Here is a 21710-nt window from a genome sequence, read left to right on the forward strand (position 1 = left end):
GATGGTTCATTCATTACAAAACCAACTGATATTGCCAACTACTTTAATGAATTTTTCATTGTCAAGATAAGCAAACGTAGGGATAACATGCCAGCAACAAACACTGCCACTACACATCCAAGTATATCGGACCAAATTATGAAAGACAAGAATTATACTTTTGAATTCCGTAAAGTCAGTGTGGAAGAGGTGAAAAAAAGATTGTTTATCAACAATGACAAACCACCTAACAACTTGGATGGAAAATGACTGAGGATGATAGGGGACAATATTGCCACTCCTATTTGCCATATTTTCAATATAAGCCTACTAGAAAGTGTGCGCCCCCAGGCCTGGAGGGAACCAAGTCATTCTGATACCCAAGAATAGTAAAGCCCCCATTGCTGGGTAAAATAGCCGACCAATCAGACTGTTACCAACACATTGTAAACTGTAGGAAAAAATGGTGTTTGACCAGATACAATGCTATTTTACAGTACATTTACATTTACATTTAAGTCATTTAGCAGACGCTCTTATCCAGAGCGACTTACAAATTGGTGCGTTCACCTTATGACATCCAGTGGAACAGCCACTTTACAATAGTGCATCTAAATCTTTTAAGGGGGTGAGAAGGATTACTTTATCCTATACTAGGTATTCCTTAAAGAGGTGGGGTTTCAGTAAATAAACAGACAGACTTTCAGCTGATAGGGAAGGATACTCAACAAGCACAGCACTTACACACATGTAGAAGCACAAGCATTATGCTACACTCGCAATAACATCTGCTAACCATGTGACCAATAACATCTGGTAACCATGTGACCAATAACATCTGGTAACCATGTGACCAATAACATCTGATAACCATGTGTATGTGACCAATAACATCTGCTAACCATGTGTATGTGACCAATAACATCTGCTAACCATGTGACCAATAACATCTGGTAACCATGTGACCAATAACATCTGATAACCATGTGTATGTGACCAATAACATCTGCTAACCATGTGTATGTGACCAATAACATCTGATAACCATGTGTATGTGACCAATAACATCTGCTAACCATGTGACCAATAACATCCGATAACCATGTGCATGTGACCAATAACATCTGCTAACCATGTGACCAATAACATCTGCTAACCATGTGACCAATAACATCTGATAACCATGTGACCAATAACATCTGCTAACCATGTGACCATTAACATCTGCTAACCATGTGACCATTAACATCTGCTAACCATGTGACCAATAACATCTGATAACCATGTGTATGTGACCAATAACATCTGCTAACCATGTGACCAATAACATCTGCTAACCATGTGTATGTGACCAATAACATCTGCTAACCATGTGTATGTGACCAATAACATCTGCTAACCATGTGTATGTGACCATTAACGTCTACTAACCATGTGTATATGACCATTAACATCTGCTAACCGTGTGCATGTGACCATTAACATCTGCTAACCATGTGTATGTGACCAATAACATCTGCTAACCATGTGTATGTGACCAATAACATCTGCTAACCATGTGTATGTGACCATTAACATCTGCTAACCATGTGTATGTGACCAATAACATCTGCTAACCATGTGTATGTGACCAATAACATCTGCTAACCATGTGTATGTGACCAATAACATCTGGTAACCATGTGCATGTGACCAATAACATCTGCTAACCATGTGTATATGACCATTAACATCTGGTAACCATGTGTATATGACCAATAACATATGGTAACCATGTGACCATTAACATCTGCTAACCATGTGTATGTGACCATTAACATCTGCTAACCATGTGACCAACCATGTGTATGTGACCAATAACATCTACTAACCATGTGTATGTGACCATTGACATCTGGTAACCATGTGTATGTGACCAATAACATCTACTAACCATGTGTATGTGACCATTAACATCTGCTAACCATGTGTATATGACCAATAACATCTGCTAACCATGTGTATGTGACCAATAACATCTGCTAACCATGTGACCAATAACATCTGCTAACCATGTGTATGTGACCATTAACATCTGCTAACCATGTGTATATGACCAATAACATCTACTAACCATGTGTATGTGACCATTAACATCTGCTAACCATGTGTATATGACCAATAACATCTACTAACCATGTGTATGTGACCATTAACATCTGCTAACCATGTGTATATGACCAATACCATCTGCTAACCATGTATATGACCAATAACATCTGCTAACCATGTGTATGTGACCAATAACATCTGGTAACCATGTGACCATTAACATCTGATAACCATGTGTATGTGACCATTAACATCTGGTAACCATGTGTATGTGACCAATAACATCTGCTAACCATGTGACCAATAACATCTGCTAACCATGTGTATGTGACCAATAACATCTGCTAACCATGTGACCAATAACATCTGCTAACCATGTGTATGTGACCAATAACATCTGCTAACCGTGTGACCAATAACATCTGCTAACCATGTGACCAATAACATCTGATAACCATGTGTATGTGACCAATAACATCTGCTAACCATGTGACCAATAACATCTGCTAACCATGTGTAAGTGACCAATAACATCTGGTAACCATGTGTATGTGACCAATAACATCTGGTAACCATGTGTATGTGACCAATAACATCTGGTAACCATGTGTATGTGACCAATAACATCTGGTAACCATGTGTATGTGACCAATAACATCTGGTAACCATGTGTATGTGACCAATAACATCTGGTAACCATGTGTATGTGACCATTAACATCTGGTAACCATGTGACCAATAACATCTGATAACCATGTGACCAATAACATCTGATAAACATGTGACCAATAACATCTGATAACCATGTGCATGTGACCAATAACATCTGGTAACCATGTGTATGTGACCAATAACATCTGGTAACCATGTATGTGACCAATAACATCTGAACCATGTGTATGTGACCAATAACATCTGGTAACCATGTGTATGTGACCAATAACATCTGGTAACCATGTGTATGTGACCAATAACATCTGGTAACCATGTGACCAATAACATCTGGTAACCATGTGACCAATAACATCTGATAACCATGTGCATGTGACCAATAACATCTGGTAACCATGTGTATTTGACCAATAACATCTGCTAACCATGTGACCAATAACATCTGGTAACCATGTGTATGTGACTAATAACATCTGGTAACCATGTGTATGTGACCAATAACATCTGGTAACCATGTGTATGTGACCATTAACATCTGCTAACCATGTGTATGTGACCAATAACATCTGCTAACCATGTGACCAATAACATCTACTAACCATGTGTATGTGACCAATAACATCTACTAACCATGTGTATGTGACCAATAACATCTGCTAACCATGTGACCATTAACATCTACTAACCATGTGTATGTGACCAATAACATCTGCTAACCATGTGACCAATAACATCTGCTAACCATGTATGTGACCAATAACATCTACTAACCATGTGTATGTGACCAATAACATCTGCTAACCATGTGACCAATAACATCTGCTAACCATGTGTATGTGACCAATAACATCTGCTAACCGTGTGACCAATAACATCTGCTAACCATGTGACCAATAACATCTGATAACCATGTGTATGTGACCAATAACATCTGCTAGCCATGTGACCAATAACATCTGCTAACCATGTGTATGTGACCAATAACATCTGCTAACCATGTGTGACCAATAACATCTGGTAACCATGTGTATGTGACCAATAACATCTGGTAACCATGTGTAAGTGACCAATAACATCTGGTAACCATGTGTATGTGACCAATAACATCTGGTAACCATGTGTATGTGACCAATAACATCTGGTAACCATGTGTATGTGACCAATAACATCTGGTAACCATGTGTATGTGACCAATAACATCTGGTAACCATGTGTATGTGACCAATAACATCTGGTAACCATGTGTATGTGACCAATAACATCTGGTAACCATGTGTATGTGACCAATAACATCTGGTAACCATGTGTATGTGACCAATAACATCTGGTAACCATGTGTATGTGACCAATAACATCTGGTAACCATGTGTATGTGACCAATAACATCTGGTAACCATGTGTATGTGACCAATAACATCTGGTAACCATGTGTATGTGACCAATAACATCTGGTAACCATGTGTATGTGACCATTAACATCTGGTAACCATGTGTATGTGACCAATAACATCTGGTAACCATGTGTATGTGACCAATAACATCTACTAACCATGTGTATGTGACCAATAACATCTGCTAAAGCACCAATTTGTATATGCTCTGGATAACATCTGCTAACCATGTGTATGTGACCATGTAAATCTGGTAACCATGTGTATGTGACCAATAACATCTGCTAACCATGTGACCAATAACATCTGCTAACCATGTGTATGTGACCAATAACATCTGGTAACCATGTGTATGTGACCAATAACATCTGCTAACCATGTGTGACCAATAACATCTGGTAACCATGTGTATGTGACCAATAACATCTGGTAACCATGTGTATGTGACCATAACATCTGCTAACCATGTGTATGTGACCAATAACATCTGTAACCATGTATATGTGACCAATAACATCTGACTAACCATGTGTATGTGACCAATAACATCTGGTAACCATGTGTATGTGACCAATAACATCTGCTAACCATGTGTGACCATTAACATCTGCTAACCATGTGTATGTGACCAATAACATCTGCTAACCATGTGACCAATAACATCTACTAACCATGTGTATGTGACCAATAACATCTACTAACCATGTGTATGTGACCAATAACATCTACAACCATGTGACCAATAACATCTGCTAACCATGTGTATGTGACCAATAACATCTGCTAACCGTGTGACCAATAACATCTACTAACCATGTGACCAATAACATCTGATAACCATGTGTATGTGACCAATAACATCTGATAACCATGTGACCAATAACATCTGCTAACCATGTGTATGTGACCAATAACATCTGCTAACCATGTGACCAATAACATCTGCTAACCATGTGTAAGTGACCAATAACATCTGCTAACCATGTAAGTGACCAATAACATCTGCTAACCATGTAAGTGACCAATAACATCTGGTAACCATGTGTATGTGACCAATAACATCTGGTAACCATGTGTATGTGACCAATAACATCTGGTAACCATGTGTATGTCACCAATAACATCTGGTAACCATGTGTATGTGACCAATAACATCTGGTAACCATGTGTATGTGACCAATAACATCTGGTAACCATGTGTATGTGACCAATAACATCTGGTAACCATGTGTATGTGACCAATAACATCTGGTAACCATGTGTATGTGACCAATAACATCTGGTAACCATGTGTATGTGACCAATAACATCTGGTAACCATGTGTATGTGACCAATAACATCTGGTAACCATGTGTATGTGACCAATAACATCTGGTAACCATGTGTATGTGACCAATAACATCTGGTAACCATGTGTATGTGACCAATAACATCTGGTAACCATGTGTATGTGACCAACATCTGGTAACCATGTGTATGTGACCAATAACATCTGGTAACCATGTGTATATGACCAATAACATCTGGTAACCATGTGTATGTGACCAATAACATCTGGTAACCATGTGTATGTGACCAATAACATCTGGTAACCATGTATATGACCAATAACATCTGGTAACCATGTGTATGTGACCAATAACATCTGCTGACCATGTGTATGTGACCAATAACATCTGGTAACCATGTGTATGTGACCAATAACATCTGGTAACCATGTGTATGTGACCAATAACATCTGGTAACCTGATGTATGATTTGAATGACCAATAACATCTGGTAATGACCATGATTGTATGTGACCAATAAAACATCTGTTTTGACTTCAGCTTTTGACATTATCCATCATAGTCTGTGCTGGATGTGACCAATAACATCTGGTTCCGAACCTCAAAACAAAGTGTATGTGACCATAATAACATCTGGTGTGAACCATGTGTATATGACCAATAACAATTTGGCTTTGTGTTTTGCAAATGACAATTAAAATGATTGGTTTCCTGATTTGAATGACTGATGATTGGCTGATTTGAATGACTGATGATTGGCTAAGAGAAATTGACGTTAAACTATTGTGGGGCTAGTTTTGTTTGACCATCAGCTTTTGACATTATCCATCATAGTCTGCTGCTGGAAGAACGTTGTCGCTTTATAAAACCCTCTTAGCCCTTAACCTTGTTCCGCACACCTCCAAAACAAAGGTCATGTGGTTTCTGTTAAGAAGAATGCCCTCCTCTCCCCACTGGTGTGATTACTACCACTCAAACTGAGGGTTTATCTCATCTCGAGGTCAATCACCTCTTACAAGCACTTGGGAGTATGGCTAGACGGTTGTTGTCTGTCCTTCTCTCAGCACATATCAAAGCTGCAGGCTAAAGTTAAATCTAGACTTGGTTGCTGCCATGCTGTGTTGTCACCCATGCTGTGTTGTCAGCTGCCAAACTAACCCTGATTCAGATGACCATCCTACCCATGCTAGATGACGTGTTGTCATGTGTTGCTATAGATGTGCAGGTGTTGCTACCATGGTGCATCTCTAACATGCTGTGTTGTCATGTTTGCTACCATGCTTGTTGTCATGTGCATTTGCTAACATGCTGTGTTGTCATGTGTTGCTACCATGCTGTGTTGTCTGTCTAACATGCTGTGTTGTCCTACCAGTGTTGTCATGCTTGCTTTATAAAACCCTGTGTTGTCATGGTTGCTACCATGTTGTGTTGTGTATGTGTTGCTACCATGTTGTCATGTCCACATACAATGTGTTGCTACCATGCTGTGTTGTCATGTCTACCATGCTGTTTGTCATGTGTTGCTACCATGCTGTGTTGTCATCTGCCATGGGTTGTCCCTGCTGTGTTGTCATGTTCTGCCATGCTGTGTTGTCATGTGTTGCTAACATGCTGTGTTGTCATGTGTTGCTGCCATGCTGTGTTGTCAAACCATGCTGTGTTGTCATGTGTTGCTACCATGTTGTCATCTCTGCCATGCTGTGTTGTCAATCATGTTGCTAACATGCTGTGTTGTCTGTACTGCCATGTTGTGTTGTCATGTGTTACTTCTAACATGCTGTGTTGTCATGTGTTGCTAACTCTACTGTGTTGTCATGTGTTGCTGCCATGTTGTTCCTGTGTTGCCATGCTTGTTGTCATGTGTTGCTGCCATGCTGTGTTGTTATGTGTTGTTATGTGTTGCTGCCATGCTGTCATGTGTTGCTGCCATGTGTGTCATGTGTTGCTGCCATGTTGTGTCATGCTACCATGCTGTTTGTCATGTGTTGCTGCCATGTTGTTGTCATGTGTTGCTGCCATGCTGTGTTATGTGTTGCTGCCATGCTGTGTTGCTGCCATGCTGTGTTGTCATGTGTTGCTGCCATGTCTGTGTTGCTGCCATGCTGTGTTGTCATGTGTTGCTACCATGCTGTGTTGTCATGTGTTGCTAACATGCTGTGTTGTCATGTGTTGCTGCCATGCTGTGTTGTCATGTGTTGCTAACATGCTGTGTTGTCATGTGTTGCTGCCATGCTGTGTTGTCATGTGTTGCTGCCATGCTGTGTTGTCATGTGTTGCTTCCATGCAATGTTGTTGTCTTAGAACTCTCTTTATGTAGTGTTGTGTTGTCATGTGTTGCTACCATGTTGTGTTGCTACCATGTTGTCATGTGTTGCTGCCATGCTGTGTTGTCATGTGTTGCTTCCATGCAATGTTGTTGTCTTAGAACTCTCTTTATGTAGTGTTGTGTTGTCATGTGTTGCTACCATGTTGTGTTGCTACCATGTTGTCATGTGTTGCTGCCATGCTGTGTTGTCATGTGTTGCTGCCATGCTGTGTTGCTGCCATGCTGTGTTGTCATGTGTTGCTTCCATGCAATGTTGTTGTCTTAGAACTCTCTTTATGTAGTGTTGTGTTGTCATGTGTTGCTACCATGTTGTGTTGCTACCATGTTGTCATGTGTTGCTGCCATGCTGTGTTGTCATGTGTTGCTGCCATGCTGTGTTGTCATGTGTTGCTGCCATGCTGTGTTGTCATGTGTTGCTGCCATGCTGTGTTGTCATGTGTTGCTGCCATGTTGTGTTGTCATGTGTTGCTACCATGCTGTGTTGTCATGTGTTGCTACCATGCTGTGTTGTTGTCTTAGAACTCTCTTTATGTAGTGTTGTGATGCCTCTCTTGTTGTGATGTATTTTGTCCCGTAAATATATTTTTTTATACTGGTCCCCAGCAGTACCAGTGAGACAGCCCCTCACAACAGACCAGTGGTGTTATACTGGTCCCCAGCAGTACAGACAGCTCCTCACAACAGACCAGTGGTGTTATACTGGTCCCCAGCAGTACAGACCAGTGGCTTATACTGGTCCCCAGCAGTCACAACAGACCAGTGGTGTTATACTGGTCCCCAGCAGTACAGACAGCTCCTCACAACAGACCAGTGACGTTATACTGGTCCCCAGCAGTACAGACAGCTCCTCACAACAGACCAGTGGCGTTATACTGGTCCCCAGCAGTACAGACAGCTCCTCACAGACAGCCGTTATAATTCTCTACAGAATGACCAGATACTGGTCCCCAGCAGAACTTGCCTCACAACAGACCAGTCTGAGGGTCTAGATACAGACTTACAACAGACCAGTGGTGTTATACTGTATAGTGGACGCTTGATGATAGTTATACTGGTTGCTGTACAATTCTCTAATGGAAGAACTCCGTTCTGAAATAACACCTCTGCTCTCATATGTCTGATGATAGTTGTGGTTGCTGAGGTCTCCTGCATGGGTGTGAGGTCTCCTGCATGGGTGTGAGGTCTCCTGCATGGGTGTGAGGGTGTGAGTGTAATGTCTGTTTCAGACTCGTATAGGTTTACTCCCAGATGTGGTCCGTTTCTGTTCAGCGGGGATTTTCTTGTAGACGCTCTCCCCCAGACTGTTTCCGATAGACTGTGTTAACCACACACACAGCTGAGGTTGCCATGGGGATGCCTTCCCAGTCGTCCAATGTTTGACAGAATGTTGAGGACCTTCAGGTTTCAATGGCCTACAGATGTATATACACATCTTAAACTAACCAAGACACTTCATAAAATAATGTCCTTTAAACTGTAAATGAGCCATGCCTGCAGTCAACAAACAGAACCAGTAAAGAAACAGAGCCAACCAGACCTTCTAGATTACACTTTATTGGAATGCATACTCATGTTTAACAACACATAAGTAACTTTATCACTTTTACATTTATCCCAACATCAAGACCAGAGGAGAAGAAAGAGACCAGTGGAGAAGAAAGAGACCAGAGGAGAAGAAAGAGACCAGAGGAGAAGAAAGAGACCAGAGGAGAAGAAAGAGACCAGAGGAGAAGAAAGAGACCAGTGGAGAAGAAAGAGACCAGAGGAGAAGAAAGAGACCAGTGGAGAAGAAAGAGACCAGTGGAGAAGAAAGAGACCAGAGGAGAAGAAAGAGACCAGTGGAGAAGAAAGAGACCAGAGAGAAGAGACCAGAGGAGAAGAAAGAGAACAGAGGGAAGAAAGAGACCAGAGGAGAAGAAAGAGACCAGAGGAGAAGAAAGGACCAGAGAAAGGAGAGGAGAGGAGGAGACCAGAGGAGAGGAGGAGACCAGAGAAGAGGAGAGGAGGAGACCAGAGAAAAGGAGAGGAGGAGACCAGAGGAGAGGAGGAGACCAGAGAAAAGGAGGAGACCAGAAAAGGAGGAGACCAGGAGACGAAACCAGAGAAGACGAGACCAGAGAAAAGGAGAGGAGACCAGAGGACACACAGTCAGCCAGTAACACACACAGTCAGCCAGTAACACACACAGTCAGCCAGTAACACACACAGTCAGCCAGTAACACACACAGTCAGCCAGTAACACACACAGTCAGCCAGTAACACACACAGTCAGCCAGTAACACACCACTACATGTCAGCCCACTACATATGACCCAGACACCCAATAGGTTTCATACAGGGTTCAGGGGTTAAGAGTTCAGCTTCTGGCGGCCATGGCCTGTTGTCAGGGGTTAGAGTTCAGGTCCTAACGGCCACAGCCTGTTGTCAGGGTTAGAGGTCAGGTCCTAACGGCCACAGCCTGTTGCTGCTGCTGGTCAGATGACTGGAGCTGCTTCCCCAGGTACTCCCTGCAGAGGACAGGAGAACATTCAATCACACACAATGTAGCTTCCAGGTACTCTCTGGAGAGGAGAGGGCAGAGGTCAATCAATAAGGCATTCTAAACGGAACAAAAACATGACATTTAAATTCCTATTTTTTTTATTATTTCACCTTTATTTAACCAAGTAGGCTACTTGAGAACTAGTTCTCATTTACAACTGAGACCTGGCCAAGATAAAGCAAAGCAGTGCGACACAAACAACAGAGTTACACATGGAATAAACAAACATACAGTCAATAACACAATACAAAAGTCTGAGGTAGGATAAGGGAGGTAAGGCAATAAATAGGCCATAGTGGCTAATTAATTTAGCAATTAAACACTAGAGTGATAGATGTGCAGAAGATGAATGTACAAGTAGAGATACTGGGGTGCAAAGGAGCAAATAAATAGATAAACAACAATATAGGGATGAGGTAGCTGGGTGGGCTATTTACAGATGGGCTATTTACAGATGGGCTATTTACAGATGGGCTATGTACAGATGGGCTATGTACAGATGGGCTATGTACAGGTGGGCTATTTACAGATGGGCTATTTACAGATGGGCTATTTACAGATGGGTTATTTACAGATGGGTTTTTACAGATGGGTTATTTACAGATGGGTTATTTACAGATGGGTTATTTACAGATGTGTTATTTACAGATGTGCTATTTACAGATGGGCTATTTACAGATGGGCTATTTACAGATGGGCTGTGTACAGGTGCAGTGATCTGTAAACTGCTCTGACAGCTGATGCTTAAAGTTAGTGAAGGAGATATAAGTCTCCAGCTTCAGTGATTTCTGCAATTCGTTCCAGTCATTGGCAGCAGAGAACTGGAAGGAAAGGCAGCCAAAGGAGGAGCTGTCTTTGGGGATGACCAGTGAGATATACCTGCTGGAGCGCGTGCTACGGGTGTGTGCTGCTATGGTGACCAGTGAGCTGAGATAAGGCGGGGCTTTACCTAGTGTTGGATTCGGGGTAAACTTTAAACATTGAGATATTAAAGACATGATAGATCAGAAGCATAGAATATAAGGAGAGAAAGAGACTGGGTTTTATGTCAGAAGTTAATGGTTTTCTGTGGAAAGACAGATGCTTTGGAATGTGTTGGATGGAGATCTTGGAAACTAACAATGTCACTGAGGGAGGGAGGGTAATGTATAACCTTTACATTATGTCAGGATATGTCACTGAGGGAGAGAGAGTAATGTATAACGTTTACACTATGTCAGGATATGTTACTGAGGGAGGGAGGGTAATGTATAACGTTTACATTATGTCAGGATATGTTACTGAGGGAGGGAGGGTAATGTATAACGTTTACATTATGTCAGGATATGTCACTGAAGGAGAGAGGGTAATGTATAACGTCAGGATATGTCACTGAGGGAGAAGGGTAATGTATAACGTCAGGATATGTCAGAGGGAGAAGGGTAATGTATAACGTTTACATTATGTCAGGATATGTCACTGAGGGAGAGAGGGTAATGTATAACGTCAGGATATGTCACTGAGGGAGAGAGGGTAATGTATAACGTCAGGATATGTCACTGAGGGAGAAGGGTAATGTATAACGTTTACATTATGTCAGGATATGTCACTGAGGGAGAGAGGGTAATGTATAACGTCAGGATATGTTACTGAGGGAGAGAGGGTAATGTATAACGTCAGGATATGTCACTGAGGGAGAGAGAGTAATGTATAACGTCAGGATATGTCACTGAGGGAGAAGGGTAATGTATAACGTCAGGATATGTTACTGAGGGAGAGAGGGTAATGTATAACGTTTACACTATGTCAGGATATGTTACTGAGGGAGAGAGGGTAATGTATAACGTCAGGATATGTTACTGAGGGAGAGAGGGTAATGTATAACGTTTACACTATGTCAGGATATGTTACTGAGGGAGAGAGGGTAATGTATAACGTTTACACTATGTCAGGATATGTCACTGAGGGAGAGAGGGTAATGTATAACGTCAGGATATGTCACTGAGGGAGAGAGGGTAATGTATAACGTCAGGATATGTTACTGAGGGAGAGAGGGTAATGTATAACGTCAGGATATGTTACTGAGGGAGAGAGGGTAATGTATAACGTCAGGATATGTTACTGAGGGAGAGAGGGTAATGTATAACGTCAGGATATGTTACTGAGGGAGAAGGGTAATGTATAACGTCAGGATATGTTACTGAGGGAGAGAGGGTAATGTATAACGCCAGGATATGTTACTGAGGGAGAGAGGGTAATGTATAACGTCAGGATATGTTACTGAGGGAGAGAGGGTAATGTATAACGTCAGGATATGTTACTGAGGGAGAAGGGTAATGTATAACGTCAGGATATGTTACTGAGGGAGAGAGGGTAATGTATAACGTCAGGATATGTTACTGAGGGAGAGAGGGTAATGTATAACGTCAGGATATGTTACTGAGGGAGAAGGGTAATGTATAACGTTTACATTGTCAGATCATGTTATTGTTAGCCATCCGGGATCCTCTGGGAGGAGAAGAGACACAGTCTGGTATTAACGATGACAGATCAGTTGGGGAGGAGGGAGCACTTGGGGAAGAGGTCAGGTTAGATGAGTTGGGGAGGAGTGAGCACTTTGGGGTAGAGGTCAGGTTAGATGAGTTGGGGAGGAGTGAGCACTTTGGGGTAGAGGTCAGGTTAGATGAGTTGGGGAGGAGTGAGCACTTTGGGGAAGAGGTCAGGTTAGATGAGTTGGGGAGGAGTGAGCACTTTGGGGTAGAGGTCAGGTTAGATGAGTTGGGGAGGAGTGAGCACTTTGGGGTAGAGGTCAGGTTAGATGAGTTGGGGAGGAGTGAGCACTTTGGGGAAGAGGTCAGGTTAGATGAGTTGGGGAGGAGTGAGCACTTTGGCGAAGAGGTCAGGTTAGATGAAGTGAGGAAGAACAGTGGCAAACAGAAGGGCCAGCAAAACAAATCAAAGTGTATTTGTCACGTGCACCGAATACAACAGGTGAAATGCTTACTTACAGGCTTTAACCAACAGTGCGAAAAAAAGGTGTGTGTGTGTGTAGGTAAGTAAAGAAATAAAACAGTAAAAAGACATTTGAAATAAGAGTAGCAAGGCTACATACAGACACCTGTTAATAGCAAGGCTCTATACAGACACCTGTTAGTAGCAAGGCTCCATACAGACACCTGTTAGTAGCAAGGCTCCATACAGACACCTGTTAGTAGCAAGGCTCTATACTGACACCTGTTAGTAGCAAGGCTACATACAGACACCTGTTAGTAGCAAGGCTACATACAGACACCTGTTAGTAGCAAGGCTCTATACAGCCACCTGTTAGTAGCAAGGCTCTATACAGACACCTGTTAGTAGCAAGGCTACATACAGACACCTGTTAGTAGCAAGGCTACATACAGACACCTGTTAGTAGCAAGGCTCTATACAGACACCTGTTAGTAGCAAGGCTCTATACAGACACCTGTTAGTAGCAAGGCTACATACAGACACCTGTTAGTAGCAAGGCTACATACAGACACCTGTTAGTAGCAAGGCTCTATACAGACATCCTGTTAGTAGCAAGGCTCTATACAGACACCTGTTAGTAGCAAGGCTCATACAGACACCTGTTAGTAGCAAGGCTACATACAGACACCTGTTAGTAGCAAGGCTCATACAGACACCTGTTAGTAGCAAGGCTACATACAGACACCTGTTAGTAGCAAGGCTCTATACAGCCACCTGTTAGTAGCAAGGCTCTATACAGACACCTGTTAGTAGCAAGGCTACATACAGACACCTGTTAGTAGCAAGGCTACATACAGACACCTGTTAGTAGCAAGGCTCTATACAGACACCTGTTAGTAGCAAGGCTCTATACAGACACCTGTTAGTAGCAAGGCTACATACAGACACCTGTTAGTAGCAAGGCTACATACAGACACCTGTTAGTAGCAAGGCTACATACAGACACCTGTTAGTAGCAAGGCTACATACAGACACCTGTTAGTAGCAAGGCTCTATACAGACACCTGTTAGTAGCAAGGCTCTATACAGACACCTGTTAGTAGCAAGGCTACATACAGACACCTGTTAGTAGCAAGGCTACATACAGACACCTGTTAGTAGCAAGGCTCTATACAGACACCTGTTAGTCAGGCTGATTGAGGCTACATACAGACACCTGTTAGTAGCAAGGACTATGCATACAGATAAACTGTTAGTAGCAGCAGGCTAAATAGAGACACCTGTTAGTAGTCTGGGTACATAGGTTACCTGTTAGGAGTCTTATGGCTAAAACTATTGAGAAGCCTGTTAGTCCTAGACTTGGCACTCCATACAGCACCTGCGTTAGTAAAGAGCTACTACAGACACCTGTTAGTCTTTGACAATTTTTAGGGCCTTCATACAGACACCTGGTGTAGAGTTCCTGGATAGGCAGACACCTGTTAGTACTGGGCAAGCACTACCCTCTTAAGTGCCTGTTAGTGAGCAAGGCTACATACAGTGATTCACCAGTCAGGATATTCAAGGCTACATAACATTTTGAGGATCTCAGGACCCATGCAAACCTGTTAGTTTCCTGAGGGGGAATCAGGCTGATTGACTGTCTTGGTGTGTGTTGGACCATCTAGTTTGTTAAAGATGACTATGCATATATGATAAACCTGCTCCACTACAGCCCCGTGTGAGAATGGGTTTTTCCTGTAGTCCACAATCATCTAGTCTTGGTAACCAGGGATAGGTTGTTATTCTGTTACCACCCGGCCAGGTCTTACCTCCTCCCTGGGGTAAAAACTATGTGAGTGATAAGGCCTTTTTGTCCTAATGATGGTTGGCACTCCCTGGCCATGCAGTCATGGGTGAACAGGGAGTAAAGGAAAGTCTATGACTGGGGTGGCTCCAGGTCTTTGAGGATTTTAGCGTGGCCTTCCTCTGACCTACCCCCTTACCACCTGGTGTAGAGCCTTCAGGAAGGCAGGCAGCTTTGCAGATGTACTGGTGTTTAGTCCCAGGTTCCCTCTTAGTGGTGAGCTTTGAGGGTACTATGGTGTTGCTGAGCTGCAATGAATGCATTCTCACATAGGTGTTCCTTTGTGGTTCAACCAGTCAGGATATTCATCATCTGTTGATCTGTTTGCTGTAGAACATTTTGAGGATCTCAGGACCCTGGGATAATGGTGCCATTACCAGCCTTTTTAACCACTTCCTGACGGGGAATGGCTTTGGTCTGTAGCCATTTAGGCAGGTTGTCTTTGTGTTTGGACCATATCTAGTTTGTTGTTTGAAGCATGTGGACAGACTCAAGGACATGTTGAAGCTCTCAACCTGAAGACTCCTGCCAGCCCCGTTGATGCCTGGAGAATGGTCGTCCTTTTCCTGTGGCCCACAATCATCTCCTTGTGTCTTGGTTGACCTGTTTAAAGGTTGTTACTCTGGTACCACCCGGCAGTGTGCTGTTCCATCTCCGGTGCAGCGTTTATCTCGGCTAACTGAATATCCATGTTGTCATTCAGCCATGATTCCGTGAAACATAGGATATTACAGTTTGGTGTCCCGTTGGTAGGATATTCGTGATCGTACCTCGTCTAGTTTATTGTCCAATTGCACGTTGGCGAGTAATATTGACGGTAACGGGCAGCTTTCCTACTACTTCTGCGGGTCCTGACCAGGCATCCTGCTCTGTGTCCTCTGTACCTGCGTCTCTTTCTGTTGCCAATGAAGGGATATCGGCTTTGTCGGGTGTCTGAAGTACACCCTGTGCATCCTGCTTGTTGAAGAAAAAACATTTGTCTAATCCGAGGTGACTGATCGTTGTCCTGATATCCAGAAGCTATTTGCAGTAAAATTCAGTGGCAGAAACATGTACAAAATAAGTTACAAATAACGGGAAACCCCCCTACATAATAGCACAATTGGTTAGACGCCCGTAAAACAGCTGCCATTTTATCCGGCGCCATTTTAGTTTAGTGTTGTCTCTCTTGTCGTGTGTTTTGTCCTATATTTCTATTAAATGTATTTTTAATCCCCCGTCCACACAGGAGGCCTTTTGCCTTTTGGTAAGCTGTCATTGTAAATGTAAACTGGACATTCAAAGACTTGTCCCGAAGCCACTCCTGTGTTGTTTTGACTGTGTGCTTAAGGTTGTTGTAATGTTGGAACCATCGCCCCCAGTCTGAGGTTCTGAGTGCTCTGGAGCAGGTTTTTAAGTCAAGGATCTCTGTGTACTTTGCTCCATTCATCTTTCCCTCGATCCTGACTGGTCTCCCAGTCCCTGCCGCTGAAAAACATCCCCATAGCATGATGCTGCCACCACCACACCTCACCGTAGGGATGCTGCCACCACCACACCTCACCGTAGGGATGCTGCCACCACCACGCCTCACCGTAGGATGCTGCCACCACCACGCCTCACCGTGGGGATGCTGCCACCACCACGCCTCACCGTAGGGATGCTGCCACCACACCTCACCGTAGGGATGCTGCCACCACCATGATTCCCTATAGGGATGGTGTCACCACCACACCTCACCGTAGGGATGCTGCCATGTTTCCTCCAGAAGGGACACTTGGCATTCAGGCAAAAGAGTTCAATCTTGGTTTCATCAGACCAGAGAAACTTGTAACTCTGGAGTTATGTCAGAGTAACCATTGGGTTCTTGGTTACATCCCAGACCAAGGCCCTTCTCCCTCGATTACTCAGTTTGGCCGGGCGGCCAGCTCTAGGAAGAGTCTTGGAGCCACACTTCTTCCATTTCAGAATGATGGAGGCCACTGTGTTCTTGGGGACCTTCAATGCTGCAGAATGATGGATGACACTGTGTTCTTGGGGACCTTCAATGCTGCAGAATGATGGAGGCCACTGTGTTATTGGGGACCTTCAATGCTGCAGAATGATGGAGGCCACTGTGTTCTTGGGGACCTTCAATGCTGCAGACATTTGTTGGTACCCTTCCCCAGATCTGTGCCTCGACACAATCCTGTCTCGGAGCTCTAAGGACAATTCCTTCCACCTCATGGCTTGGTTTTGCTCTGACATGTACTGTCAACTGTGGGACCTTATATAGACAAGTGTGTCTATATAGTTACAAGTTTCTCTGCCTTTCCAAATCATGTCCAATCAATTGAATTTACCACAGGTGGACTCCAATCAATTTGTAGAAACATCTCAAGGATGATCAATGGAAACAGGATACATCTGAGCTCAATTTCGAGTCTCATAGCAAATTGTCATTTCTAAAAACCTGTTTTGCTTCGTCATTATGGGGCATTGTGAGTAGGTTGACGAGGAAAGCATTTAATTTAATACATTTTAGAATGTGGTTGTAATGTAACAAACTGTGGAAAAAGTCTGAATAATTTCCGAATGCCCTGTACAGTCAGTGCTGCAGACAGACCAAGGAAGAACAACTCCGACTGCTGGTTTGAGCTGCAGACAGACCAAGGAAGAACAACTCCGACTGCTGGTAGTATAGTAGTAAAATGCGTACCGACTGCTGGTAGTATAGTAGTAGTGCGTGCCGACTGCTGGTAGTATAGTGCTGTATAGTACGTACCGACTGCTGGTAGTATAGTAGTAGTCACGTACCGACTGCTGGTAGTATAGTAGTAGTACGTACCGACTGCTGGTAGTATAGTAGTAGTGCTGGTGAGTATAGTACGTGCGACTGCTGGTAGTATAGTAGTAGTACCGACTGCTGGTAGTATAGTAGTAGTGCGACTGCTGGTAGTATAGTAGTGATGCCCGACTGCTGGTAGTATAGTAGTAGTGCGTGCCGACTGCTGGTAGTATAGTAGGTAGTATAGTACGTACCGACTGCTGGTAGTATAGTAGTAGAATGCGTGCTGACTGCTGGTAGTATAGTAGTAGTACGTACCGACTGCTGGTAGTATATAGTAGTACGTACCGACTGCTGGTAGTATAGTAGTAGTACGTACCGACTGCTGACTGCTGCTGTAGTATAGTAGTAGTACGTAAATTGCGACTGCTGGTTTGAGTCAGAAACTAATTTAGATCTGTGAAACCAGGTCAACAATCAGTGAATGGATAAAGTGACAGCCTCCTCTTCCTGCCCTCTTCTTCTCCATAGCATTCCCTCCTTCTCCCCCTCTCCTCCTCCCCCTCCCCGTCTCCCCCTCTCCCCCACTTCCCTCTCCTCCTCCAATCAGTGAATGGATAAAGTGACAGCCTCCTCTTCCTGCCCTCTTCTTCTCCATAGCATTCCCTCAATCATCCTCCTCCCCCCTCTCCTCCTCCGCCTCGCTCTCACCCTCTCCCCCCACTTCCCCCTCCTCCTCCACCGCCTTGCCCTCCCCTCCCTGCAGTATTGTGTACAAGACCACGATTCCTATGAGAAAGACAGAAGTCTGTACAGAGTGAGTCAATAGCCATTCAGTCAATCAGACAAAGCAGCAGCCTAGAAATGCTGAGGTTTCTCCTAACAGACAGGGGAAGAAGAGAATATTAAACCTGAAGACCCTGACACAGAGGATGTCTGTACTTTGAGCTCTGAAACATTCCTAAAGACATTCATAATTCTCTGTTTCAGCAGCAGAGCCATATCAACCCACTACCACACTGAAGCCTTACACTCTAATAAAACCAGCAGCAGAGCCATATCAACCCACTACCACACTGAAGCCTTACACTCTAATAAAACCAGCAGCAGACCCATACCAACCTACCACACTGAAGCCTTACACTCTAATAAAACCAGCAGCAGACCCATACCAACCCACTACCACACTGAAGCCTTACACTCTAATAAAACCAGCAGCAGAGCCATACCAACCCACTACCACACTGAAGCCTTACACTCTAATAAAACCAGCAGCAGAGCCATATCAACCCACTACCACACTGAAGCCTTACACTCTAATAAAACCAGCAGCAGAGCCATACCAACCCACTACCACACTGAAGCCTTACACTCTAATAAAACCAGCAGCAGAGCCATACCAACCCACTACCACACTGAAGCCTTACACTCTAATAAAACCAGCAGCAGACCCATACCAACCCACTACCACACTGAAGCCTTACACTCTAATAAAACCAGCAGCAGACCCAACCCACTACCACACTGAAGCCATAATAAAACAGCAGCCCACCACTACCACACTGAAGCCTTACACTCTAATAAAACCAGCAGCAGACCCATACCAACCCACTAAGCCACACTCTAATAAAAACCAGCAGCAGCCATACCAACCCACTACTGAAGCCTAATAAAAAACCAGCAGCAGAGCCATACCACTACCACACGGAAGCCTTACACTCTAATAAAACCAGCTGCAGAGCCATATCAACCCACTACCACACTGAAGCTTTACACTCTAATAAAACCAGCTGCAGAGCCATATCAACCCACTACCACACTGAAGCCTTACACTCTAATAAAACCAGCAGCAGAGCCATACCACTACCAAACACACTAAAACCTTATATCAATTCATACAACCTAACAGCATCACCAAGACTAGTGTTGACATAGGGGAGTGTATGTATTTATTTGGACAGTGAAGATAAAACTTTTAATTTGGTTCTATACTCCATTTTGGATTTGAGATCAAATGTTTCATATGAGGCGACATTCCAGAATGTCACCTTTGTTTGAGGGTATTTATTATAAATATATGTTCTACCATTTAGAAATGAAATCACTTTGTATCTAGTCCCTCCATATGTTTTAAGTGAGCCGACATGTTCAAATAATGTCTATACACACCATTCACAAGATATAGATTTATATTCTGGACTTGGATAAGGAAACTACATTCCTGCAATTCTATCCATTGTACCATGGGGTTTGTACTGTGTATTTAAATACTGGATTCTCAATGTAGCTCATTCTAATATTTCTACTACTGAACAATGCCTTTAGTTACAGTGCAGACAGTATTCACACCCCTAGACTTTTTCCACATTTGGTTGCGTTACAAGCTGGCATTAAATGGTTTGTAATTGTTTTGGAAGACAAATCCCGACATTTGTTAAAAAACAAACAAAAAAAGACATCATAAAACAACAACACATATCTTGATATCGCATATCGTGGCGAATCGCATCTCTGCATGTCTGGCAGACATATCAGTGTGGATGACGGATCACCACCTCAAGCTGAACCTCGGCAAGACGGAGCTGCTCTTCCTCCCGGGGAAGGACTGCCCGTTCCATGATCTCGCCATCACGGTTGACAACTCCATTGTGTCCTCCTCCCAGAGCGCTAAGAACCTTGGCGTGATCCTGGACAACACCCTGTCGTTCTCAACTAACATCAAGGCGGTGGCCCGTTCCTGTAGGTTCATGCTCTACAACATCCGCAGAGTACGACCCTTCCTCACACAGGAAGCGGCGCAGGTCCTAATCCAGGCACTTGTCATCTCCCGTCTGGATTACTGCAACTCGCTGTTGACTGGGCTCCCTGCCTGTGCCATTAAACCCCTACAACTCATCCAGAACGCCGCAGCCCGTCTGGTGTTCAACCTTCCCAAGTTCTCTCACGTCACCCCGCTCCTCCGCTCTCCACTGGCTTCAGTTGAAGCTCGCATCCGCTACAAGACCATGGTGCTTGCCTACGGGCTGTGAGGGGAACGGCACCTCAGTACCTCCAGGCTCTGATCAGGCCCTACACCCAAACAAGGGCACTGCGTTCATCCACCTCTGGCCTGCTCGCCTCCCTACCACTGAGGAAGTACAGTTCCCGCGCAGCCCAGTCCAAACTGTTGGCTGCTCTGGCCCCCAATGGTGGAACAAACTCCCCTCACGACGCCAGGACAGCGGAGTCAATCACCACCTTCCGGAGACACCTGAAACCCCACCTCTTTCAGGAATACCTAGGATAGGATAAAGTAATCCTTCTCCCCCCCCCTTAAAAGATTTAGATGCACTATTGTAAAGTGGCTGTTCCACTGGATGTCTTAAGGTGAAAGGCACCAATTTGTAAGTCGCTCTGGATAAGGCGTCTGCTAAATGACTTAAATGTAAATGTAAATGTTGATTAGATTCAACCCCCTGAGTGAATATGAGCAGCAGTAGTAGTAATAGCAGCAGTAGTAGTAATAGCAGCAGTAGTAGTAATAGCAGCAGTAGTAGTAGTAATAGCAGCAGTAGCAGTAGTAGTAGCAGTAGTAATAGCAGCAGTAGTAATAATAGCAGCAGTAGTAGTAATAGCAGCAGTAGTAGTAATAGCAGCAGTAGTAGTAATAGCAGTAGTAGTAGCAGTAGTAGTAATAGCAGCAGTAGTAGCAGTAGTAGTAATAGCAGCAGTAGTAGTAATAGCAGCAGTAGTAGTAATATCAGCAGTAGTAGTAATATCAGCAGTAGTAATAGCAGCAGCAGTAGTAATAGCAGTAGTAGTAATAGTAATAGCAGTAGTAGTAATAGTAATAGCAGCAGTAGTAGTAATAGCAGCAGTAGTAGTAATAGCAGCAGTAGTAGTAATAGCAGCAGTAG

General features: G+C 43.6%; 1 protein-coding gene across 5 annotated transcripts in view; it reads right to left on the minus strand.

The window, feature by feature from the left end:
- Positions 1 to 10061: 10061 nt before the first annotated feature.
- The window catches only part of LOC115124371 (V-type proton ATPase subunit H-like), a 116743-nt gene continuing 105094 nt past the window's right edge, over positions 10062 to 21710 (minus strand). For 4 of the 5 annotated variants that reach the window (XM_065013874.1, XM_065013869.1, XM_065013870.1 and 1 more), the window contains one exon: positions 10062 to 10256. In XM_065013874.1, coding sequence (XP_064869946.1) covers positions 10187 to 10256 — 70 coding nt within the window. In that variant the 3' untranslated portion in view covers positions 10062 to 10186. The remainder of the gene's footprint in view (positions 10257 to 21710) is intronic. The other variant, XM_065013868.1, reaches the window with a different exon arrangement.

Source organism: Oncorhynchus nerka, linkage group LG9b (assembly GCF_034236695.1).
Source record: "Oncorhynchus nerka isolate Pitt River linkage group LG9b, Oner_Uvic_2.0, whole genome shotgun sequence".
Lineage (NCBI taxonomy): Eukaryota > Metazoa > Chordata > Actinopteri > Salmoniformes > Salmonidae > Oncorhynchus > Oncorhynchus nerka.